The 26,891-nt window shown below is 38.0% G+C and overlaps 1 protein-coding gene across 2 annotated transcripts in view; it reads right to left on the minus strand.

Annotated features, from left to right (window-relative positions):
• Window positions 1–26,891, minus strand: part of JAKMIP2 (janus kinase and microtubule interacting protein 2) — a 171,755-nt gene that overhangs the window by 27,393 nt on the left and 117,471 nt on the right. The window contains exons 4-18 of one of the 2 annotated variants that reach the window (XM_060296407.1): window positions 25,529–25,738; window positions 23,578–23,676; window positions 22,174–22,320; window positions 21,144–21,284; window positions 19,035–19,091; window positions 18,000–18,119; window positions 16,935–17,063; window positions 14,196–14,279; window positions 13,450–13,512; window positions 10,815–10,913; window positions 9,407–9,505; window positions 7,660–7,713; window positions 6,281–6,346; window positions 2,157–2,225; window positions 526–603 (exon numbers count right to left, since the gene is read on the minus strand). In XM_060296407.1, the coding sequence (XP_060152390.1) occupies window positions 526–603; window positions 2,157–2,225; window positions 6,281–6,346; window positions 7,660–7,713; window positions 9,407–9,505; window positions 10,815–10,913; window positions 13,450–13,512; window positions 14,196–14,279; window positions 16,935–17,063; window positions 18,000–18,119; window positions 19,035–19,091; window positions 21,144–21,284; window positions 22,174–22,320; window positions 23,578–23,676; window positions 25,529–25,738 (1,515 nt within the window). The remainder of the gene's footprint in view (window positions 1–525; window positions 604–2,156; window positions 2,226–6,280; window positions 6,347–7,659; window positions 7,714–9,406; window positions 9,506–10,814; window positions 10,914–13,449; window positions 13,513–14,195; window positions 14,280–16,934; window positions 17,064–17,999; window positions 18,120–19,034; window positions 19,092–21,143; window positions 21,285–22,173; window positions 22,321–23,577; window positions 23,677–25,528; window positions 25,739–26,891) is intronic. The other variant, XM_060296408.1, reaches the window with a different exon arrangement.

Here is a 26,891-nt window from a genome sequence, read left to right on the forward strand (position 1 = left end):
TCTGGAGTCAGATCTAAACACTACCTACTTGTGTACCAAGCTGGGCCAAGTTCTTTCTCTCTCTAAGCCTTCATTTTCTCATATGTAATATATAAATAATAATATTCCCTATACCTCTTAGGGTTGTTGTCAGAAATAAATGAATTAAAAATATGTATCACATTAAATACATCATTATTCTACCCCTAGACTAGGCTCCCCAACAATCAGATTTGATTTAATAAAATTTCTCTTTAATCTACATTGCCATCCAATCTGTTGTTTATTTAAATATTATTTAACAACACAATTCAATTTTTTAAAAAATCAAGTATAATGAAATATTTATTAACTATTATAAGAGTATTGTAACAGCAAAGAACTAGAGATATATTTGTTCTAGAATGAGAACTGGAAAACTCTGAATAAATGAGCTGCACGTTGTGGTCTATTCAAATACATGACATGACAAATTACACAGGATGCTTTACTCCAGAGCATGTAATCGTAAACACTCGGAGTGTCTCCAATGCTTGTTGTACCTACCATATATGCTTGGTCGAGAGCTTGTTTCCTGTAGTCTAGTTCTTCTTCCAGATAGCCTTTGATTTTGCAGAATTGTTCCTAGAAAAAAGGGCGACATTAATAGATAGAGTCAGCTTAGTTAATGAGAAAGTGATATATAAATTGTATTGATTAGCGTTTTCTCTAATTCCACTGTAAGACAAATCACTAGTATTTGTAGGGTCACAGATTTTGTCTTTTAGGGAAATAGTTCAACTTTTATAGTTTCACACAGGGAATGTACAAATCAATGGAAAGAAGAAAAAATATATAACAAACAATCCACATGGAATGTCTTAAAGGATTTCTATACCAATTTAAGAGTATGTCATTAGGGATAGATTTTTGTTTGTTTGTTTGTTGGTTTGTTTTTTGGCCTCACTGCACGACATGTGGGATCTTAGTTCCCCGACCAGGGATCGAACACATGCCCCCTGCTGTGGAAGCATGGAGTCTTAACCACTGGACCGCCAGGTAAGTCCCTAAGGGTAGACTTCTGACAAGATAAATGCTATAGATGCTAATAAATATATCTGTGTAAATATATTGGGATAGTATATTTTTGTAAGAATGTCATGAAATGTAATAGAGCAAAGTTGTATAATAAAAAACAATTTATTCAAACTCATCGGTGTATCATTAGCAAACACAAAGATAATTTAGAGAGTGGGCACAAAGTTAACCACACATATTGCTCCATCCACATACCAACTAACAGACCAATTTATCCATCTGCCTGTCTCGCTAAGACTTATGAAGGGGTGGTGGAGGCAGGGGGTTGGGGGTGGGCATCTGCTTTAAGAAGAGTCATGGGGGACTTCCCTGGTGGTCCAGTGGTTAGGACTCTGTGCTCTCACTGCAGGGGGCATGGGTTTGATCCCTGGTCAGGGAACTTGGACCCTGGTGTGTCCTAAATAAATAAATAATTTAGGATGGCAAATTGCATGCTGTATGGTTTTTTACCACAATTTAAAATAAATTTTATTTTAAAATTTGAACACAGGTGTACAAATCTCTTTGAACACAGGTGTACAAATCTCTCTTCAAGAGCCTGCTTTCAGTTATTTTGGGTGTACTCCCAGAAGTGGTGTTGCTGTATCATATGGAAATTCTATTTTGAATTTTTTGAGCAACCACTAACCATACGGTTTTCCATAGCAGCTGCACCATTTTACATTCCCACCAACACTGCACAGGGTTCCAGTTTCTCCACATCTTCATCATCACTTGTTATTTTCTGATTTTTGTTGGGTTTTTTTGATAGTAGCCATCTTAATGGGAGTGAGGTGGCTTGGGGATTTTTAATACCAAAGTTACACCCATCATTTCTGTCAATTTGGTGGAAAAATTATTTAGCCTAAGAAAGAAAACACCTAACTGGATTTTCTTCAGCATTAGTTCTGGAAATACTATAAAATTACAACATGATATTTCTGGAGGCTATAACTTGAAATTGTGGGGTACTTCTGGGCATTCTGTTTCACAGTCTATACACAAAATAATGGCAAGGCTACAAACTTCCATCCGTGCCAGATAAAACTGCTAGAAAACAGTTGTTTTCCATTTGTCTTGTCAATTTTTCTTTTGTTTTCTGACATCTCATTTTTACTCACCATGTCACTTTCCAATTCCATCATTTTCTGGTGCAGGGCAGCCTCTGCTCCTTCAATTTGCTGGATCCACTAAGGGGTAAACCAGACACAAGTGTTTGACATGATTGCTTGACATGGTGTAAATGGTGCTGCCTCCTGAGCTGCTTAGTGTCTCTTCCCCTTATATCGCAGGAAGCAGACTAAGAATTGGAGTGAAAACTTGGTACATTTTAACTCTTAGCTCAGAAACAAGTTTATAAATTTCCACTCATTCATTCATTCTTCATTCAACGAAAGCCTTCATTGATATCTACCATGTGTGAGGCAATGTGCTACGTACTAGGGCTGTGATGGTGAATAAGACCAACACATGTTTTGCCCTCATTGGACACCATGGGAGGCTTTATTGGAAATGACAGTTGCACTGGGTGTAAGGAATGAGTCAGAGATGACTAAGCAAAGGGGAGGGGTAAGTTCCAAGCAGAAGGTATGTCTAATTCTCCATGATTGGAGGGAGCATGATGAAAGAAAGAAGGCCAGGTGAATCTGGAGAAATGGCATTTTTTTCAGTATATGACACTGATTACAGCTAAATGTTGAGGAATCATTTTTGTTGAGTGGAGACAAATTTTAAATCACACAGAAAGAACTTATCTTTCCTAACACTTAGAATATATCATTCTGTTAGATGGTGTTGATATTAGCACAGATCAATACCCTGAATGAATTTAGACTTTGAATAATATACTGTGAGCCTACCACATATATGGTTTCAGAGAATAAATTGTTATAATGGGTCTCCATCAAGTTAACCATAAGCTTATCCCTCAGGGAGGCAATTGGGCAAATAATTAAGTGTGTGGGTCCTAGAGGCCGACTACCTTGGGTCTAATCCCAATCCTAGCTTTTCATGGCTATGTGGCCTTGAAATGTTACCTGGTTTCTCTAAGCCTCAACTTTCTTATCTGTGAAATGGGATTAATAATAATGTGAAGATTAAAGGATGTAATAAACCTAAGGTCCTACTGACAGTGTACTGCACGTACTAGGTAACCAATACATTCTTGTTTTTGGTTAACATTCATTTTTGTACTTCCACACTGTTAGAAATTTGCCTCACTACCAACTATTTCTTCTTAGTTTGTTTGTGATAAATTATGTGGTGTACTGAGCATTTTTCTGTATACTAAAGCCTTGGTATTCACAAGGGGCCACCATATCCAACAGCCCCTTGGCTGTAAGGAACATGGGGAAAGAAAAAAGGCCGTGGAGACTGGAGAGGTGCTAATCTCTCAGCTCTTGTACGTACACATGGCTTCCCTCATGAAACAAATTTCAGTCCAAAGTCATGGGTTTCTTGTAAACACCCTCATATTGCAATTGTGTACCATCAAGCTTTATTAAAATGCTTCCTCTTGCTTGCTGCCATTTACCATTGAGAAACAAATTCTCTTGTGTACCATGTTTTTTTTTTTTAATATTTACTTATTTGGTTGCGCTGGGTCTTAGTTGCAGCAGGCGGGCTTCTTACTTGTGGCTCGTGGGCTCCTTAGTTGCGGCATGCATGTGGGATCTAGTTCCCTGACCAGGGATCGAACCCTGGCCCCCTGCATTGGGAATGCGGAGTCTTAACCACCGTGCTACCAAGGAAATCCCACACTATGTTTTTAAGAGAACCGTGAAGTGAAGTAGTCCGGTCATGGGCTTTAGCTATAGATTTGTATGTTGGCTCCTGACTCTGACTACATGGATGATGCAGGATGAGGAATGAATAGCCCAGGCCACAGTTTTCTCACAGATAAAATGAAAATAGTGGATGAATATAGGGTGGTTGTGGGGAGCAATGAGATTGTGCACAGACAGTATTTAGCATAGTCCCTGGCCCGTAACATGTCCTCACATAAGGTCACTGCTCTTATTATTTTTAATACGAAGTCACAATAGGATTTCCTTGTTGGAAATTTGTCTAGGCTCAACCTCTGGCTAAAGGTCACACTCTCAGATGGTAGAGAGATAATTCAAATGTGTGGTCTCAGGAAGTTCAAGATGATATTTACAATTACTTGGAGGTAGAAATGTTTATCTGTGAATCCCGAACATGGGGGGAAGCGGTGACTTTAGCTTATGAATTGCAAAGATTTGCACAAAAGGCAATTGCACAGACCATGAGCATTTTAAGGACAAGCTTGTGTCTTATTCAGCTGATTCCTCACTTTCAATCACAGTGCTAAGCGCATAGGCATCACCCCTTGATTGTTTAATCCGAACCCCTCACACCTGTTTTGCAAAGGAGGTAAGTGGAGGCACGAACTAATACGTCAAAGCTTTACTAGAACAGTTCCTACGTGCTGTAGGGTACTTTCTGCTTTTAGTAGGAAGCTTGAGGGAACACTTGCAATAAAGAATCATAGTCCTTCATGACTCCAACTGGATGAGATGTTCTGGTGTGAAAAACTAGGAAAACAAAGAGTGAAAAACAGATTCCAGAGTTGCCCTCGTGGAGCGTAGAGTCTAGTGAACTACAGAAAAAAAAAAAAAAAAGTGTGGTTGTATTACAGTTGCTAAAAGCCATGGTAGCAGAAGCACAGGTCACTGTGGGAACACAGAGTGAGAAGACCTAACTGGGCTTGGGTGAATAGGAAGGCTTCCCCATGTATGGGAGGGTCTAATGATTAAGATTTAGCCAGACAAAGGTAGAAAGGGAAGAAGAGAAAATCTAGACAAAAGGAACAGTGTAAAGGACCAAGGGATGAAAATATGTAGAGGTAGACAGAGACAGAGACAGAGATAGAGTGATAGAGAGACAGAGAGCAAGAGGAGAGAGAAGAGAGGAGAGAGGAGACTGGAGCCCCAAAAGGATCTGTGCATGGCTGGACCTTGGTTGGTGACCAAGGAAGGAAGTGGGGTGCTGGAGAAATAGGTAAGGGCCAGTTCCAAGGGGGCCCTCTTGCCAAATTCTGGATTCTAGACCTATGTTAGGGACAATGTGGTGCTATTAATTTGATCACAAGAGGAAAGGGAAAGTGATAAGGTCTGTTATTAAATTGTGAAGGGTGGAAGTTTTCAAAAGAGCAAATCCCAGATATTTCACATGAAATACTTCAGTATGTGTCCCTAACACTTAAGGTCTTTTAAGAAATAACATAACCACAAGGCCATTTCCACACTTTGCAAAATTAATATTAATCCCTTTTGTCATCTGATACCTGGTCCATATTAAAATTTCCCCAGTTGTCAGCAAAATGTCCTTGGTTTCACACTTGGTTTGCTTGAAACAGGATGCAAAAAAGGACCATTTCAATATTTCTTAAGTAACTTTTTATTTCATAGCAATTCTTCCCTCTCCCTCTGCCATTTTTTTAAATGTCATTGTTTTGTTTGAGTAACTTAACTGGGTCATTTGACCAGTAGAATTCCCTCATTTCAGACTGGAGCAAGGTGAATGCTTGCTCATGGTTTCATTTAATTTACAACATGCTTTTTTATGCATTTAGAAATTAAGAAAGCATCTCAAGGAACTTATAGTACATAAGTTCTTACTTTACCCAGCCATGTACACGTGACTGTCAACTATGTGCTGATTCTCAAGGTGCCCTGAATACAGCCAGTTACCAGGTTTCTTCACTTGGCTCTTTCCTTTTTTCTCTCTCTTGCATTTACCAGGTTTAGACACAAGGGGGTGAGAGAACGCGCAGTGTTGCTCTTCTGACAGTCCCCAGGTTGGGCTTCCTAAATGAAGGTGCAGGGAGCCACCACAAGTTACAGAATCAGTTGGAATAACTGGTAGGTATACACCCAAGGAAAAGCCCACAGACAGAGCCATGCTCCAATTTACCACTTAACAAAACCCTTCTTTATTGGTTTCCCAGCTTGGTAAGGATGGCTTAAGTAATGTAATCCAGGTTTTGCATTTTTACAGAATTATATTTTTAAGAGACTTCAAAGCAAGAATTATCCACCCACCCTAAATCAGTGTGTAGACTCTTCTTTTGTGTGTTCTCATTCTATCTGGGTTATATCACCCTGAAGAATAAAATATTTATTAGGTATTCAATAATGCAAAATCATGTGCAAAGAGATTGTCCTTCAACCCCAAGTGTTAAGCCAGACACTGAGATGATCTGAATGTTAGTACGATTTATTACCTTTTCTGCCAGGGACAGCACAGTGCTGGCCTGAATTATAGCCACTTGCTCTTCATTTCTTAAATTCTGTGGCGGGGGTTGAAGGGGTGGGGAGAAAGAAAATAAGCTGAAAACACTTTTTGACATTTATACTATCAGAAGATACTGCCTAACTTGCCTGCCACATACGCATGCATAGAACATTCACAAACGGCCTATTCTATTTAGTAATAATTCCTAACAAAGAGTTCATTCAAAAGCTGTAAAAAGTACATTAAATGTGATGGTTTTATATCTCTAGTGCTGACTTGATTTTGTTTCACTGTAAGCATACTGCATGAATAGTCATAAGAAAAGCAGAAACCAAAATGAAATAAAGATAGTGGGAAGCAGCCACACAGCACAGGGAGATCAGCTCAGTGCTTTGTGACCACCTAGAGGGGTGGGATAGGGAGGGTGGGAGGGAGACGCAAGAGGGAGGAGATATGGGGATATATGTATATGTATAGCTGATTCACTTTGTTATACAGCAGAAACTAACACACCATTGTAAAGCAATTGTACTCCGATAAAGATATTAAAGAAATGAAATAAAGAGTAATCTCTTCACAGCAGTTTGATGTGATTTAATCGATTTTGTTCTCTCCTTTGGTAATTTTTCAAGGGAAAAAAAATAGTGTGACTATTTCAACCTACATACATCATTCATCTAGTATCTCAATGAATGGTCCTCCCACTGAATTAATATGGCTTGACCCTGTCTGGAAGGTGTTTTTAGAAAGAAAAGGGATTATAGTTTCCTAGCGCATTTTTATGGGGCTGCCACCAACCCTACTGTTTAGCAGCATCTGCAACTGCATGACTGATTAATTTCACCCCCATGCCTCCCAGCAACAGTCAGAAGGTAATTAGCTTTAATCAGCGCACACTCCATTGGCATTCAAACCTGAAACCTGCGCATGAAAAGCACCTTACCAGTTCCCACTTCTGCCACTACCTTCCAGAGATCCTTACAATCCCTTAGCTGAGTGGTTTGATAGATTGCTGATTCTTTTCCAGAAGCCGCATGCTTAAGTGAACCTGCTGTCTCACTTGCTATTATTTTTTTGTTTTTTTCTATTTATTTATTTAATTGAAGTATAGTTGATTTACAATGTTGTGTTAGTTTCAGGTGTACAGCACAGTGCTTTAGTTATACACATATATATGTATAACTACATATATACATGCATATGTATGTGTATAGCTACATTTTCAGATTCTTTTCCCTTATAGGTTATTACAAAATACTTAGTTCCCTTCACTTGCTACTGTTTTACACGTAATGCATTGGCAAGTATTTCTTGCTTCTCTTTAGGCAAATGCATATCTTTACTGTACTTAAACAATTCATGACTTACCCCGTTATCACCCAAGATATCAAGCTGCTTTATGAGATCAGGGATGTTCACATCCTGCAAAATCAAGGAGATTCATTCAAGTCGTGGCTTACCATTCTATCAGTGCCTGCCTGAACCTTGAGTTAGATAGGACATTTTGAGACCTGCTCTTCCTTGGTTCGTTTTCAATCAGGCACAGCTGGTTTTACATTTCCACTTTGCTTCATAGAAGCTGTGTGAACCTGGGAAAACTACTTAACAGTGCATTTTCAATTTCGCCAACTGCAAAATAAATACTTTCTTCATAGGCTGATTTGAGGATAAAGAGATTGTACATGAAAGCATCTAGGATGTACTAAGGACTCAGGATTTGCTCAGTAACTCTTTTTCTTATAATTGTTGAAAATTGTTTCAACTGTGGTAGATTTCAAGTACTAAGAAAAGTAACAAGAAAGAAATTTAAATAACCAACCAATTTCATTCTAATTAATGGAATTCTGACCTGGTTGAGATTTTGACTGCCACATAGAAAACTGCAGAGCAGTTCTATTTTTTAGGTGTTTAGCATTAATTCCATCCTATGGAAAACAGCTGATTTTTATTATAGTCCCTGAGTCAATTTGAAGCAGCTGAACTCCATTTAAAAGAGTTCCTTTGTATATAAACTACATGCACTGATTAGGTTGTTTGTGATTTATCTAAAAACAAAACATCTAAGGAAAAGACAAAGTAAAGTGCTTCTCATTGAATTAGAGTTGAATCAAAAAATTGCTTTGGTTCACAAATTTTCACGCAGCCCAGGAAGGCCAGAAGTTTAAACAACATGAGAGTGGTTTAAGACAGAAGTCAAAGAAGCACAATTTTTGACCTAATTTCCCCCCCATTAGTACCACGTTATCCTTTTACTCAGGTTCAGATAACAGTTTAGCAGATCCCTACTGCCAGAAATACAGAAGTCTAGCTCAATCTCAGAGGTAGAGAGAAGGCAACTAAAGCAGGTATATTTGGCGGCTCAGAGTGGGAACAGGAAGGGCCATGCAGAAGGTAAGGAGAGACCAGAAAGAGCGGGAGGCTTCCTAGCCTTACCTCTGGAATAGTCAGTCACTATGTGATTCTGTTACATTGAGGGACAATATATTTTCCAGGAGATGGAGCCACCTCCACTCGACCTTAATATTTAAAATGTATTCCAATATCACTAAAGATGAAATTATATTTTGTCTAAGTGAGCAACATGTTATAATCCCCAAGGCCTTCCAAAAGTGAAATCCTCCCTAAAACACCCATATCAAAAGAAATGGTGGGCAAGATGATTTCAAGGTTTCTTCTAATACTGAAATTCCAAGATGATGAATTCCATAGCAATTAGAACAGCACAACAAAGGGACTCAACAAATACCTTTTTATCTGGCATCCTTGAGATATGTTTCTTAAAATATTGAATTTATTTAATATTTCTTCCAGATAATCAAGGGTAATTATCTTAATATTTTGATTCTGTATCACTCTTTACGTTACTGTTCTAAATAATCATGGCTTCCTAGTTTTTTGTGTTTTTTTTGCTGTTACCATTCATACATCTGTCACACATTTATTTTGTGTATGTTCTGTCGATTTTCCCATAGATGTGACTATTTTCAGTTCCTACATAGTTTGTATCAAAATGACAACCAGTGACCGAAAGACAAAACAGTCACAAACAACCTCCCCTTTTCCAATTCCCAGTTTTTCTACTGTCTACAACATACACAGGGAAACATCTGCCTACCTTGACACCTTCTTTCATACAGTAGATCTGTAGAGCACTCACACCATCTGAGAATGGGTGAATTTGCAGATTAAATGGAGGGGATCGTCTCTCTCTTTCCTTGAAATACAGTGAAGAATATGTGGGAATTAAAAAAAAAAAGCAACAACTGATTAATCACTAAACCCGTTGTCTGTGGCCTCTATGCTATTTCAGCAGCTTATCAATATGCCATTTGGCAAAAAAAAAAAAAAAAAAAAATCGAACTCAAGATCTTCATGCTTGAATTTAATGGAAAAAACTGATAAGTCAAGTAAGAGATGTGCGAGAAGAATTTAACATGGTGTCATACAGTTTTGCAAATTTTTTTTTTTTTTTTTGCTATATGCGGGCCTCTCACTGCTGTGTCCTCTCCCACCGCGGAGCACAGGCTCCGGACGCGCAGGCCCAGTAGCCATGGCTCACAGGCCCAGCCACTCCGCGGCCAGTTTTGCAAATTTTTGGATCAAGGAAATGTGGGAAGTGGAGTTCCATTTTAAACTACATGAATATTTAGAGCTTTCAGGTATCACAAAGAATGTTCTTCTGACCATGAAGTTTTATGGCAGCTCATGGTCTTCTGCATATTCAATCCACTCAAGCTTTGTTAGTAAGATTTGTGGGCTACCAAAGATGACTTAACTCTTCTTCACTGAAGCATACCAACTACTAACTTTATCCAAACCTAATGTAAAATAACCTCAAGAAGAAGTTGTTGGCGAAATAACAAAGAAATCAAATGGGAAATTTTCTTATCCTTTACATATCATGCACATTCAACCAGACCCTATGCCGGATTCTGCATGATGCAATCAAATCTGATTTGATTGATATGTTTTACTTAAAAACAAAGACTCTGAAACTTTGTCAAGTTAAACAAAGTATTTCCTAAAACAAATTACCTTGCTTCTTAGCCTTTTGCATAATGCATTACAGAATAAAAAGTTTACTTACAGATTCAAGGGTCTACCAATAAAATATTTGTGTATATAGTACATTTTAAAATATAATTCTTGAAGTAATATTTTCCTGAGTCAGAATTCAATGAAGGATGGAAATGATTATTTAAAAGCAATGAAATATTGATAAAGTTTGAAATATATTATTCAAATTATTTTAAAATTATTCATTAGCCTTGTTCATAAAGGCAACAGTGTTGTAAAGTACAGTATCTGAACAGACAATTCTGAGTTGCATCAGTGCTTCACCACGTAGGAGTCACAGGACTTGGGCAAGTTATTTAACCTCAGTTGCCTCATCTATCAAATCTTGGTTGTGGTTGTGAGGTCCAATGAGAGTATGTATCTGAAATGCTTAAGCTAGTACCTCACACAAAGAACGGGTTCAGTGCATGTTAATATTTTTATTATCATTATCATCATTTCCTTACTTCTAGCTCTAGATTTCGAAACTCCAGCAGCTCATTCTGGTCTCTGGCATCCTGCAGTTCCTGTTGGAGCCGGTGATTTTCTGCCTCTTGTTTTTCTATCTGATAAAGTAAATCCTCAAGTTAGGTGGACATTGCGAAAAGCATCTACAACTTTGCAAAGCAAGCATGGACAGCATTCATTTACAGGGTAAATAAATTGTCTAGACCATGAAAAACAGTCCCAAGTAGATGTGAATAAACTAAATCTTTGGTTTTCCCTCTAGTTATCCTTTGGTTGAGTTTTTCGGGTCATACAAGAAAATACTGGAGGATGCCTCCATTCATTGAGATAAAGTCTAGGGACCCTATGAATAGTGAATCTGTCCCTTGCTGTCTGGGACAGTGTCCAAGAACTAGATTTAATGGTGCAAATAATGGAGACTGACACCTCTTATTTCTGGAGTTACAAGTTGTTGAAGAAATATTTTTTTAAAAGAGCTCTGATCCTACACAAAAATTTGTTGAATTCCAGTTACATGCAAAATAAAGCTGAAGTCCTCAATGGAATTCAAAAACCTTAATAATCTGCTCACCAGATTTAGGTGTTATCACTGTCATGTCTACACACACACACACACACACACACACACACACACACACACACTCACATGTGATCACATACACTTGAATCTAGAAACCCAGATCTACCCTATGTTCTGGTTACTCCAAGAGCTCTGTCTGTGCTCACCTCTGCCTGAAAAGGGCTCCCCCACTCCCTTTTCTACATGAGGAAATCCTATACTTCCTTGATGGCTCCTACCATAAGAGCCTTCCCCTGGCTCCTTAATCCAAAGTGACAACTCTCCCTTCTGTTTTCCCATAGGGCTTTCCTGTAGGACATCTAGTGTAACCTGATGAAGCATGGAATTAAGTTAGTTGTGTACAAACCTGCCTTGCCCTGTACACAGTGCCCATGTCCACAAGGGATCAGAACATTTTCATGATTTGCAATAGGTTTGGGGCTGCCTTCGATATTAGCTGTGTGGGTGGGCCTTCTGTACAGTAACTGTTTAAAATCTTGAATTTAGAAATAAAAAATCAGGGGCTTTTTAATGTAGGGTGAATCTTACTTTCTCAAGGATAAACACTTGAAGTAGAATGTTTAGCTTTATTGTCACTTTGGTTTTCTTTTACTCTTAGAAGCCTGAGCTCAAAAAATTCCCCTTTTAGCCCAAAGAAATCAAGACCAAAGAAAATCAGAAAGAAGACATAATGGGAGTTATTTTTTAGATGATAAATAAATATAATAACACTTATTACTGGGTATCTCAGAGACTACTAAAATCTTCTTTTTCTCATAGTCTCCTGATATAGAAAAATTATAGAAAATAAAGATGGGAGAAAGTGAGATACTATGTAACATTAATTTATGTAGCTAACTCAAGTTTTTTCCACTAGATTTTTGTGGTCTAGTAAACTTTTGAAAGTTTTTAGAAGTTGACTATTTCCTAGAATCTTGGATTGACATCAGAGATGGGATATTTGGGGAGATGCCTGGCTCTGGTGGTTAGCACTAGCCATAATATTAGTGGTTCACAGGTGGCTACAATTCATAGACCAGGGCTAATGTCCATAAAGTTTCTTTATAGGGACCCGCAACCTTTCTGAGAGTACCAGTCCTCAATCCTGGAACACCCACCCCACTTCTATACATCAGCTCTGTCTCTCATCATGTAGAAAGTGAGACAGGACCAGAGGGAGGGGAGGACAAGCGTCTTCTTTACCTTTTCATGCTTACCAGGGTGTTGCAGTTAACTTTTATTACTTGTCAAGGCTAGTGAATATTGGCAGAAACAATCCTAAAATAATTTCTATATAACTCTACATCACCCTACAGAATTATTTCCCTTTTTCAAATGGGCTTTCAAATTCTTTTTCTGTCAAGAATAATATGAGATTATTTTGTAATCGTTTCACATCATCAAAGGGAAATACCAAAGGAAAAGCCACGTTTGAACTTAAAATGATCTCTGATGTATTTCACTGCCCCTAATCAAAAGTCTGTGTTCAGCTAACCCAAATTAATTTTATCTATTGGGCCGAAACCAAGCCTTTGCATCTTGATTTGTTCCAACCTCCTGGAAATGCTCTTTTGTGATCTGGATGTATCTTTTGAAATGTTCTTTCATAAAAAATAAACAAACAAGCAGCGAACATTAGCAAAAAATTAACAGTAAGAACACACTCTATGCTAGGTTGCAGCATGTCCTTGCACAAAATAACAGGTCCTATTCAAAGGGTGCTATTGTAGATGGACAACCACATAGGATGTGTGCATGTGTGGGTGTGTAAATATATATATACGTACAGTACATATACAGTATATATATATGGGTAACAAATCAATAGGTTTCAGGGATCACATCCTTTCAAGTCGGCACAACGCCCAGCGCAGAGCCATGCACACCACGTGCCACTCAACTGATGGTGATGGCAGTGACAGAGATGCAGTTGGGCACTCAGCAGAGGGGAGCACAGCGCCAGAAAAGCCTCCCCGTCCCCTAGCCCCTGTGCCACTCCTGAGAGGACCCCCTGCTGCTCCTGGATCTCTCATCATTCTCTCCTCTGCCCCACTAGGGTGTTGTGCCCCACATACCTTTTCTAAAAGCTCCTGGTTTCTCTTAATGAAAAGTTGTTTATCTTCTACCCAGTGTGAATCCTGTTTGACAAAGAATATCGCGCAGTCAGCATTTCAGAGTGGCATGAAAGAGCATGTGTCGTCAAACCACTTTGCCAGAGCCGTCTTCTCTCCACCCGGATTGTTTGCCTGCCAACGACTGGTAAATGACATCCACCCCGGCCTGCTCCTTATTCCAAGACACTGGGGCCAAAGTTGCCGGGAAAATTGAACCCCCTTTTTATTGTCACTCACTATCCCTATCTTTTTAAGTCTGAATAATCCAGGACCAGCCTTCTGGGGACTCAGAAGTGACCACACAGGCAAAAAGTGAAAAGGGTCAGAATGCACACAGGCTAGATACATATGGATGGAAAACATTAAAATGCAGAACCATAAATGTAGCATAGAGGCAAAGAATGCAGCTTGAGGGGTGGGTCTTGGTCTTAGCAGCTCATGACCACTCTAGGCTATGTGTACAGGGCTCCTCTTCCTCTGGCATTCTCTCTCTTGACCAGCCTCATTCACTGTTGTAGCTGGGTTCACACTCTGGCCAACCAAACACCAGGGACAGAAACAGAGAGTTGAACATTCTGACACAGTTTGAGAAAGGTCACTGTGGAGAGCCAAGCCGTGTCCCGGATGGGCCCATGCACAGGGTGATCTAGAGGAAGGTCAGTTTGAATTGTCTGCATCTGCAGAAATGGGAGCAACCAAATGCCTACCTGCCCTTTCTGAGCCAGAGTCGCTTCCAGATCTTCAATTTTGGCTTTATACCTTAGCACCTCTGCCTGGAGTTGCTCTTGAGCCTAGTGAAATTAAAATTCCAGAACTCAGTACGTAAAATGGCAACTCAACATTTTTCTTCCCCTCGTGTTCCTTGATTAGAACTCAACAATTGAGAAAAAAAAAAAAGAATTTTCTATCACCAAAGAATATTTTCTATCTATTTTTACAACCTAAATTCTCTGTGTACAATTTTCAGTGGCTCCCTTTACCATCAGGTTAAAATTCAAACTGTTCAGCTTAGGATTCGAGAACTTCTCTTATATTTCCAATCTTTTCCCACCACTATCAATGCAGGGTCCATCCCTTACCTGCTGGTGATCTCCTTGTTTCCTAAATATGCTTTGTACCTCTCCGCTTCTCTCTTTATTTGAACGACTTCCCCTTCTGGAAAGCCTTCTCCCATTTTGCTTCCCCAAAATCCTTCTGTTCTTTTGAAGCCAACTTTGTGCCCTATATTTAAATCTAAATCCAAATCTATGTATGTAGGTATGTATCTATGTATCTATCATGTGTTTTGTGTGTGTGTGCACGCACGTGTGCGCACATCAGCAGTTTGGGACACTGATTTGTACGGAACAACCTTACTTCATTTAGTCTAGTAATTTTTTAGATTCACTTGTATTCTCTCTTAATATGATCCTACTTTTTGTGAAAAATAGCTTTTTTTGTTTTCTGGTCATACACATATTTTTTTTCCTTGTCTTATGATCTGGATAGGTTCAACAAAGTTGAACAAAATCAGTGATGATAAGTATTCTTTTCTTATTATTCGCTGTGAGGAGAATATTTCTTTGGACTGTTAAGTGTTATATTTAGTGTTAGCTTCTTTATCAGGTTAAAAAATTCCAAGCTTCGTTTGCTAAGAATTAATTTAACTTTGTTGGCGCAGTGGTTAAGAATCCACCTGCCAATGCAGGTGACACGAGTTCGATCCCTGGTCCGGGAAGATCCCACATGCCTCGGAGCAACTAAGCCTGTGTGTCACAACTACTGAAGCCCGTGTGCCTAGAGCCCGTGCTCTGCAACTAGAAGCCACCACAATGAGAAGCCCGTGAACCACAACGAAGACCCAACGCAGCCGGAAAAAAAAAAAAAAAGAATTATTTTAACTTTGAATGGGTGTTGAGTATAACCTATTTTTTGTCCTTGTCTTGAAGTGATTAGGTCTTCTGTTTTCACTGATACTTTTTCATCTATACTATTTTTGCATTTCTACTTTCTTTGAATTTACTCTACTACTCTTTTCCCAACATCTTGATTTGTTTTAGGCTATTTTGCTCAGAATAGTTAAGTTGTCTTACTTTAATGGCCATAAACAATGCTAAACCTGTATTTTGATGGGAGAGTGAGACTAGAGAAAGAGAACTGGGTTCTATGTCGTCACCTCTCCAAAAAACAAGGCATATGCTATTATTTCAATTGACCAATCCTACACTGCTAAGAATGGGTAGTAAATACTGATAAAGGAATCCACAACTCTTACAGTATTAGGGCACAGACATGAAAGCACACACACACACATCCCTTCCTAATGATTGCTTACGTGTCTATTCCAAATCACAGTGGGTTTTCTTTAATGTTTGCTCTCTATGTATGTGTATGTGCATGTATGTATGTATGCTACCATTTAAAAATATAGCTATAATATCTATCCTTTCCCACTAACCAACTAACAGTAGTTCCTACAACACTCCTTAGTACATTGTAGGTCTTCTAATTAGGAAGTAGGATAAGATCACTGGATGGTCACACTCTTTCTTGCCCCAAGTAAACTAACCTATAAGGAAGTTATGGCATAGTGGTTATGACTGAACTCAGAAGGACGAGGTTCATATCCTAGCTTTCATCTAAGCTACATACCCTGGTTTTAACCTAACTAAGCTACATTTAAATTCTACTAGGCTACTATTTCCTCTCCTATAAAAAGGAGTTAATAATAGCATCTAACTCATAGAGTTGTTTTAGGATTACATGAGATAATGCATATAAAGTACTCAATACAATGCCTAAAACACAGCAACGACTCAATAAATGTCAAGTATTAGTACTGTATGTGGCTTTTTTAAAAAACAGACTTATGAGAGGCAGTTGCAACATAATGGAAAAAACAACTGACCCAGTATGATATGACTTGGAATCCCAGTTTAGCATTTATTAGCTGTGTGATCTGGGGCAATTCAATTAACCTCTCTGAGCCTCAAATTCCTCTTTTATAAAATACCCACCTTAGGGGGCTGGCACAAGGGTTAAGTGAGATATTGTTAGTGACAATTCTCAGTAAGCTGTCAATGTAATGCTGTGCACTTATTAACTAAGAAAAAGAACTGGCTAACCATTGCTTTTGAAAGATAAAAGTTTTTTTTTATTAAGCAAGAAACTAAAAAACATGGATTACCAAAATTCAACATTGTTTAGCTTTGAAAATATAAGTTTTCAAATAGCAAAAATAAGAACTATGTACTCAACTATCTTTAAAGGAACAAAAGCATCGATCTAAGCTGGTTCTAATGTCTCTAGATCCAAGGTTTGTTGACATAAAAGATAAAGCAGTTCAAAACTGCAGTGGAGAGAAGGGTACAGAGAAAGCTACCCTATTGGTACTTTTATGTCTGCAATACTTTTATGCTATGACTGTCGCAAGCCTATTCAGGGCACTCTCCCAGATGTACACTAACCTTGGCTTCTCTTTCAGCATCAATGATGCCTCCAGTCTGCTCCTGCAAGAGGGCATAGGCTCTTTGGAGAGCCTGGTACTCTTTTGTTAATTGTCGGAATCGTAGCTCAGATTCTTCAGCTGCTAGACTCTTGAGGTTAAAAAAAAGTCAAAAAATAATTATGTTCAGGTCCTGTGTTCAATGTGAAATATTAGCATTTGTCCATTTTTTAAAGAGAAATAAAGGTTTGTATGCTATTGGATTCTATGTGATTTTATTCTTAATTTTAAAGTATGTGTATGGGCACAAATACTATGACACATTCCAGATGCGCATTTCAGAAATATTTAAGTATTCATTAATAAGAGAAGCATTTGCTTATTTATACCTTTCTGATTATTACCCATTTGGGCTTGGATTACAGACAATTTTGGATCCAAATGAGAAAAATGTACACCCAGATTTTGGATCCAAATTTGAGGAGATGGTAATCAGAGTTTTAGTTTCAGTTCCTTTCAATACATTTATATCTAACAACTTCTTCCCCAGATAAATTATAAAAACATAGTTTTACAGCGTTAGGTCCCAAACTTCAGAGCATAATACAATCATCAAGGCGTTCTGTGAAAAATGCAGATTTGGGGGTTCCACCCTCAAGATCCTGAGTCAGGAATTGTGTGGTCCAGGAACTTTCATGGTAATTGAACCCCCTAGATAGTTCAGCTGAAGGTGGCCAACAAAGAAACTTGGCTAAACACTGTCTTAGACTTATTTAAAAGCTGTTCCTCTAAGTTTCTTCTTTGGTTCACACCTCCTCTGGATGAAGAATCTGGAAGAATAATTTTATTTTGAAAGAAGTCTTCAAGTTACAGAGCTGAACTTCAGAGAAGTTTCTACAAGGGCTACATAACATAGGTGAAGCTATTTCTAAGAGGTAACAAAGTCAAGCACAGTCTCAAAATTGGTCACTATTATGAGATTATGTGCTGTTCATAAAGCAGATAAAAACTGAAATGGTTTTTCTCCCCCTTCAAGGAAAGATGTGGTGACAATATCACAAAAGGAGAGAGAAGTGAAAAAGCTTACTTCATCCAAGTCATCATCAGGAGTAGCTGGCGTTCGGTCTGTTCTAAATGAGGCCATGGATGATGTTTCTGAATCCATGGAGTCCTCATCGTAGCCAATAAATGGGTCCAAAACAGGCCTCTAATGGAGGGACAGTACATATTTACCAATAAAACAGTGGGGAAAGTCAACATATTATTAAAGCACTGTCAACTGGCAAACATGCAAATGAACAGAGAAGACATAGATCCTTTAATGCTTCTTTGATGAAATAAACATATTAGGCATGAACACAATAATTCCAATAAATGTTTGTCCTACGTTATTTCACTTCTGATATTTCAGAGGAAGATTCATTAATATTTGGGCTCTTCATAAAAACACTGTATCCTCTTTTATGTTACATTTTATACCATGATGATTTTATGTCATTTACTCTGTCCAGTATTTAAAATATAATTAAGGAATTCTGAAAGTCCAGGCATCTATGGGAAGGGATTATCAACTCATATCATCTAATTCCACATCCAAATCAAATGATGCAATTGTTAAGAGCAAAAATCAAACACATTGACAAATTAAATAACAAAACTTTGTGGATTATAAGAGGCTATACAGATATTCATGTATTGAGAGTATCATTATCAATAATATTGCCCAAGTGAATAATGAAAATATATTAATCAATTATAGGATGGGTACCAGATGCTAATATTATTCAGGGGAGACATCAAATAATAAGTATCTCTTTCATGTTCTTGGTGTGTGACTCTCCAGCTTGTCAGATAACCCTTTCTATGTCAAACCTAGTGGCTTCTTCACTAAGAGGAACTCATATTAAAGCAAACCCTTTCAGGTTAAGATCCACAACGCAATCATTTTTGGACTTCTGAGAACTGTCAAGAGAAGAGGTTTTCTTCCGGCAGATAAACCCCAGGGTTTGCTGCAATTCAGGAACATGTGATTTATCACATCTTTGCAGGAAGATTCCTTGGCAAGCCTCACTTCTCTGGCTCTGTGTGTGGCAAAAGCCTGATAACCTAGTTTTCTCATTACCTTAATTGGCTTGGAACTTCTTCTATGCTTTCTCCTACGAATGAGCTTTTCCCGGTCCTGGAAAATAGATTAACGACTTTTCAGATCTTGAGTTGGTACATATCTCCCCGTAGGGTTTTGGGTTTTTTTTTCCCCCAAAGACAGAGTTGTTTTTCCCCTGAGGCATTACATATTTCTATTTAAAATAAGATTATGTTTTGTAAATTTTGGCAACTTTGGGTTTGATACTTAAGTATTTTCAAAGGAAGGATATTCTATGACCTTTCCTGATTATGTGGATCTGAGAGCCTCACAGTCAGGAAGTACACTGTGTACACTGTGTTGCTAATTGGATTTCAAGTGTGTTATACTTGAAATCAAGAACAAAATAGTCATTCATGTTCTCCCAAAGCACAATTCTTCAATTTTCTCAGATCCCAAATTATTTTAAATTTAGGTGTGGAAAAAAATATTATTTTATTTTAAAGAATAAAACATTCTTTTCACTTAATCACTTGAAAAGCATAGAAAGCTATCTTTTGACTATGCTTGGATCCTTGTTCTCACCTGTAGCCTCTGAAAATGGGACAGGGTATCTGCTTGGTTGGAATCATCTAGCGTTTTCTTTTTTTGGATGGGGGGTGGTCCTCGTTAGAATGTTCTGGGAAATTCAAAGAATATCTAGAAATAACAATCGATTTCTTAATTCATTCTTTTTGTGAAAGGAGATATCCTGGGACTTTGGTGTCCACCTGCTAAATACTCCATATACTTACTGTACAAATTCAAAAGTGGATGGAGGGACTTCCCTGGTGGTCCAATGGTTAAGAATCCGCCTTCCAATGCAGGGGACACGGATTTGATCCCTGGTCTGGGATCTAAGATCCCACATGCTGCAGGGCAATCCCATGTGCCACAACTACAGAGCCCACAAGCCACAACTACTGAGCCTGTGTGCTCTGGAGCCCGTACACCACAACTAGAGAGAAGTCCACACGCTGCAACAACAATCCCGTGTGCCGCAACTAAGACCCGACGCAGCCAAATAAACAAATAAATAAATATTTTTTTAAAAAGTGGATGGAATAAGTGATACTTATGTCTTCTTGAAAGTCTGGTGGACATGCCTCAAAATTCTGTAAGAAACTTTTAGCTTAAACTCAGGATACTCAAAGCCAAGCAAATTCCTGGACTAGTGAATCTGTGAGATTTATGAGTTATTAAGGATGTGGAAGTGAAGTGAGGGGCATAGAGCTTTTAAGCACATCTTTAAGAAATAATCTGGTTAAGCCAGTGGTGTTAACTTTTTTGATCTTTCACCTTTATAAGTAAAAGTAATTTGATCATGCAACCTTAATATATCCAAACCTTTTAAAATTTATACTTAGATGACCCTCCAAATGTAGCATATGCATTATAACATACACTCAACATGGAAACTTTTAAAAAGGTGAACCATAAATAATTATAAAGCAGAATTTATCATCTTTTCTTCCCTCAATGGCAGTAAGTCATCTTGCTCACCCTACTCTGGAGACTACTGCTTGAAACTCCCCCATCACTAGTTCACCTCTGTAAGCCTTGGCTTGGTCCTCAAGAGTGATCACAGATGTCATTCACATAATAAAGACAGAGGCAAACAGGAAAACCCAAACGCGTATACAGGTCTCAGCCCAAAGTTGTAGGTAACATAGGCCTCAGCCAGATGCAGATGGGAGTAACAACTGCTTTACCTACTTCAGCAAGTACTGAAGTCACAGTCAGAAGATCTGGACTGGAATTTCAGCTGTTATGTCATTATGATGTTGGTGTTCATTCGACAAATATTTATTAAACTACCACTATGCGCCAGACACTGAATCAGGTGTTGGGAAACAAGAGACCTATGGTCCTGTTATTGTAGGCCAAGTATTTAATCTCTGAGCCTCAGAATCTTGATACTGGAAAGCAATTATAAGATACATCACACGATCCACCTACTCACATTATAATGCATTTGGGAATTATTTTAAGGTGCTTTGCAGCTATTATTTGTGTTAGCAAAATTATTAACTGCTTCTAGTGTATGTTGATTTCTTGGCTACTTGTCCTTGGAAACAGCTTAGAGTTTATAGATTAATCAAGACCTACCCTTGTGAGCTCATCAATAATGTTCTGCTGTTCAATGACCTGAAGTTTTAGAAACTCTGTCTCTTGTTCTTCATTAGCTTGATCGAGGTCATTCAGAGATTTTAATTTCTTCAAGGGTGGATGAGATGTAATTTTTTCTCTCTGGGTTGAAAAAAAAAAGAAAGTGCAGGTGGAGACTTTGAAAATCCCAAACTTTAGTGGTTAACATAAAATATCTGTAGAAGCTTTATGAGGCTACAGCTAAATGTGAAAATGGCCCAGCTTCAATACACACACACACACCAACTAACACCCTCAAGTACATTTTGTCTTCTGTAATAGGTGGAAATCATTGGGAATGTCTGAAGATCTCTACAGCAGGACGGGAAGTCTGTGAAGGAGTACGTTAGCACGTCACCTCTATATATAATGAAAATGATGGCATCTGTTCTCAGTTACTATGCAAGATCTTAGGAGATGTGGGGTACCCACTGTACGGTTCCACAAAGTGCACATTAGTGAAATTCTTGGAAGGAGGTTTCTATTTTTTAAATTTTATTAATTTTTAAAAATGTTCTACTGACGTTTAGTTGATTTACAATGTTGTGTTAATTTCTGCTGTATAGCAAAGTGACTCAGTTATACATATATATATATTCTTTTTCATATTCTTTTCCATTCTGGAATATCACAGGATATTGAATATAGTTCCCTGTGCTATACAGTAGGACCTTGTTTATCTTGGAAGGAGGTTTCTGTGGCTGAGGAGCTAGGTTGAAACTCTGCTTCTCTATTTTGGAGCTTTTGGAGAGTGTACAGATTCCTGGAAGTGCTCTCATCATTCTGCAAAATTTAGAAACCCCACAAAATTCAAAGCCAGCAACCTTCTCTTGATTTCTTCCTTATGTGTTCCTTGCTTACATAAGGGAAAAATCTAAGCTTTCACAAATAGCATTGTATTTTAAAAATAAACTGGGAAAGACCAGGAAGTCAGGTTAACAGAGTAATAAAAGGAAAGAAGCTGCAGTTTTGCAGAGTCTGTGGTACACACCATTTCTGAATTTTCCTTGGTAACGGCTTTTAGTTTCTCTTCCATGCGCTGCAAAGACACCACCAGTTCATCGTTTCTCTTGGCGAGGCACTTGTTCCTTTCCAGAAGAGGTTTACATTGTTTCTCGGTTTCCCGCACGCGTTTTAACTGAGAAGACATAAGACAATGTGTCCCTCGTGTTTAGAGGCTGAAAATGACTTCATTATACCAAGAGCCACCAAAAAGATGTAAAATGTAAGGCACAGAGCATGATATTTTAAACACAAGCATCCCAAAATGACGTAAAAAATCCCTAATACTAATAAGAAAATGAACGCACAAGAGGAAATGGGCAAAAGACAAAGGGCAAATCACACAGGATACCCAAAAGGCCAATAGATATTTGAAAAGTTACTCCACCTCATTAGTGAGAAGGAAAATAAAAATGAAAATCCTACAATAAGAATATACCTCACACCCACCAAAATGACTAAAATGACCAATTAACTTTGCATGTTGACAAAGACATGGAGAAACTACAACTCTCATACATTGTTGGGGGAAATGTGGCTATTAAGACAACTGTGGAAAACTGGTAGCAACTGCTGAAGCTGACTGCATGCATACTCTATGATCCAGTAATTCTGTTCCTTAGTATATTCCCCCCAGACATGAGCACATTTTCTCACCAGGACATGTAGCAGCACCATTAACAGGTATAAACTGTTATGAAACAACATTAATATCCATTAACAATAGATGAATATGTATATATTTATCATATAATTGTATATACATATCATATATTGTTTATACTTTTACAATAAATATATAATTATATCATATATAATTGAATATGATAGAAAGTGAAAATGAATGAATACTACATGCAACACAGTGGATGACTCTCACCAATGGAATGCTGAGCAAAAAAGCCCGACACAAAGGAGTAATTATCATATGATTCCATTTACAACACATTTTGTTGTTGTTGTTGGTTGGGCCGCACGGCTTGAGGGAATCTTAGTTCCCCAACCAGAGACTGAACCCAGGCCCCAGTAATCAAAGTGCCGAGCCCTGACCACTGGACCGACAGGGAATTCCCTACAACACGTTTTAAAAATGGCGATAGACATCTATAGTGAGAGAATTCAGTATAGTGGTTAACTTTAGAAGGATGGTGATTGAAAGAGGTCACACAAAGGGGAAGTCCTGAGATGCTGGTAATCTTCCACTTATTCATCTGGGTAGTGGTTATATGGGTGCTTCGCCCATAATATGCTTCACTGGGGCATATTTACTGAGCCATACCTTTATTATTTGTGCACTTTTCCTTACTGTGCTATACTTCTATAACATCGTATATACTACTATAACAAAATGTTTAAAGAATAATAAAATAAAATAAATTTGCTTAGAACTCACCAATTCATTTCGTTCATCTCCAAGCAAGGTATTCCTGTCTTCTAACTTTCTTATAGTGGCGTTCAACTCAGCTATTCTCTTTTGATTTCTTCGCAAATCCTACACATGAAAATTAAAATTATTATTTCTTCAATAATACTTTTCACAAAATTTTAGAATACTGCTCATAAAAGTAATAGGCTTGGTTCCTTTCATTTGGCTCATGAGTTGAGAGTAAAACGTTCTCTTATTCAGAGAAGAGTAAATATTTACCCTATTCCAATCCCCAATATTCTCTGCTTGGGTTTCAGATCAAGCCTGTTTGAAGTTGTAAATGAATTCCATGTGGCAGATACTCCCTGGAGCCCTGGCTCCTGGCAAAGGAAGTGGTAGATGGTTGGATCAGTTTATGAGATCTGTGAGCTGTGAGACCAAGGTCACGCTGTGATTACATGAGGTTCATGGTTACATGAGGTTCATCCCTTGTGTCATGGCTGCACATTGCTTCCCAAAGCCTAGACAGATGTCCTGCTATTACTCTTAGCCAAAGAGAGGATAGAGCAGGATATAGGGATGGGATTTGCAAATTCCTGCATACCCCGGAGAAAAAGGTCAGACTCAGAAGGCTGGTGCATTACTTTCATGTATAGAAGACAGTAGATTATAGGATAAACTTCGCTGGTAGATTCTGCCCAGATCAGCTGGCTTCCCCACTGGCATAATAGTCATGGAATCACTTTACACGCAGCAGTCATAGATTAAGTCTGTGCTCTAGAGTCCATAGGACATATATACTTGCAATTCCATTATCATCTTACATTTTGATAGTGCTGTACTGTTGGCAAAGCAGTTTCACACACACTCTATTCCTTGATTCACAATATCCTAAAGGATTCAGCAGAACCGGTAAGATTCAGGGAGGTCGTAAGTTGTTCAAGGTCTATACTAATATGTATTGGATGCTGTGTGCCAGACACTATGTTCTATATTTACATATCTTTTCTTCTAAACCTTAGACCAGCTCTGTGGAGTACCACTATTGCCTCTATTTTACAGATGAGGAAACTCTGAGCAGTCAAAGGATCTGCGTAAGGTCACAAAGCAAACAGCAGATCCAGGATTTAAACTAAAGGGTATGACTCTAGAGCTCATTCTCTTGAAAATTTTACTACACTGCAGCTAAGCGTCAGTGACAGAACTAAAACTTACATCTGCTGAATCCTAGTTCAGTATTCTTTCCGCCACCTACTGGGATATGTGTATATATATATATATATATATACATATATATATATATATACACACATATATTCATAAATTATTTATTAGTTCTAAGTACTACTTTGGAACCTACCTCTGTTCCTAAAAAATACATTGTCATCTTTTTTAGCACTAAATAATTCGCAAGGTATAAGATATGAAAGTAAACTATATACAAGCTGATTTCTATCACTAAACTTCTGAAAATAATTTCTCATATAACATGAGGAAACTCCAGGAAAATAAGTGTCAAACAATCAGACTTGAAGCTTTCAGGTGACGATTATAAATGGTTTAGTCTTTTACACAGTTATACATTTTGACCCCTGTACATGACAACCATTTTTACCAATTTTCAACTCAATTGTTCACACAAGGGAAAATGACCAGTCTTGGCAAGAGGCAAAGTATTTTCATCTAATTTAGGATTCTTATAATATGCTGATGTTTGGACAGGTATCATGGCTAGAAAAATTCTATAAAGGATTTTAAAAGATATGTAATTCTCTTGTGATCAGCTAATGCAGTACAGACCACTTTGTTGTCTATGAGTTTAGAAAACTCTGCTCCCAAGATACTTGCTTGTTTTATAGTAGGAGGTGGAATTGATTGCTCTGTAGTAAACAGGAAAAGAGCTTAAGTGAAAAGTAAAACTTAGGCGCTAAATAAAAGATGACTCCTGAGTTTCTAACTTCAACTTGAATAGACTTACAGGACTGCTGCAGTGTTCAGAGCCATCTCCTGCCCTTCCCGGAATTTCTCGTTTTGGACTGCTCATGTTACATTCAGCCTCCTTGACCAGAAAGAGCTGTTCATCCAAAGCCTCCTTCTGCAGTTGGAGTTTCTGTACATAGCCTGTTTGGGTTTCCAGTTCCTTTTCCAGGGAAAAGATGATCCTGTCCTTGGCTTTGATTTCATCCATCTGAATTAAATGACACCCATGACATTTTATTTAACAATGCTGCAAAGAAATGCATTTTTACAATGGTATGAGCTTAACTTTTGTTCTGCTGATTGATATAGGGGAAAAAATCATGAATATGACAAGTACACTGAATTCAGGAGTCAGACAAGGCAGGAATATGTAATGAACGACCATCCTAGACTAATTAGGTGTCAAGGAGGGTAATTTTTTCTCTCTAGTATATCCTATGTAGGTGCTGTGATTCAATATATTGTTTGAAACAGTCTGGTTTGGTTGGATATGGAAAGCAAAAGTTAACTTTAAAACAGGGCATTAGTGTTAATAAGGACAGATGCTAAATATTCTACTACAATGTTTCCCAGGACAATGTGTGATGTTACCTCCTGTTTGGGGGAATGACTTTTGAGTTCAGTTTAAATAGCAGTAACAACTATGAACAGGTCATTTGTAACTGAAGAAGCTACAGTATTTCCAGTAGCCTCATCATTTCCTAAGGCCAATATGTTTGCATTCAAGTGGTGAATTTGTCCTTCCATGTTCATGTTGCATGGTTCTTTCCATTCCTATCCATTTTTCAGAGCAGCCAGTTCTTAGCAACCATTTTACTATTATAGTCAGAAAATCATGGTTGGGACAAGAACTGGAATAGAAAATACCTGGTAATATTAGTTACTATTTTCCCACCTATATCTGTGGGATATATTTATTGATCCCAACACTCATTTTTGTTAAGCCTGGGCATGGCCTCAGAAATACTTCTCAACTAAAGGCCAAAAGCATTTGATACCAGTTGATCAGAGTTCCACTGGACTGAAAACTTTTTGCCATCCCTGGGTGAGGGCTAGTGAAGTTAATATCTATAAACAATCTCTGAAGAAAGCATAGCCATTAGGTAAAACCTTTCTTCTCATTTCATTATATTCCATGAGAATCTTAAAAACGGAAATAGAATAGACACATTTAATGCAAACGATAGTATACTGTTCTCCTCTTTATAAAAATGTCTCCTTATATATAACAAATCACTTGGTATAAATCTTTCTTTGCTGTGTTCCTAAGACCAAAATACATATTTATATATATTTGGAACAGAAACTGTATTATACAATCACATCTTCCCACATGTAACTCTCTGTGAGCTACTGCCTCC

The sequence above is a fragment of the Globicephala melas genome, chromosome 3, assembly GCF_963455315.2.
Source record: "Globicephala melas chromosome 3, mGloMel1.2, whole genome shotgun sequence".
Lineage (NCBI taxonomy): Eukaryota > Metazoa > Chordata > Mammalia > Artiodactyla > Delphinidae > Globicephala > Globicephala melas.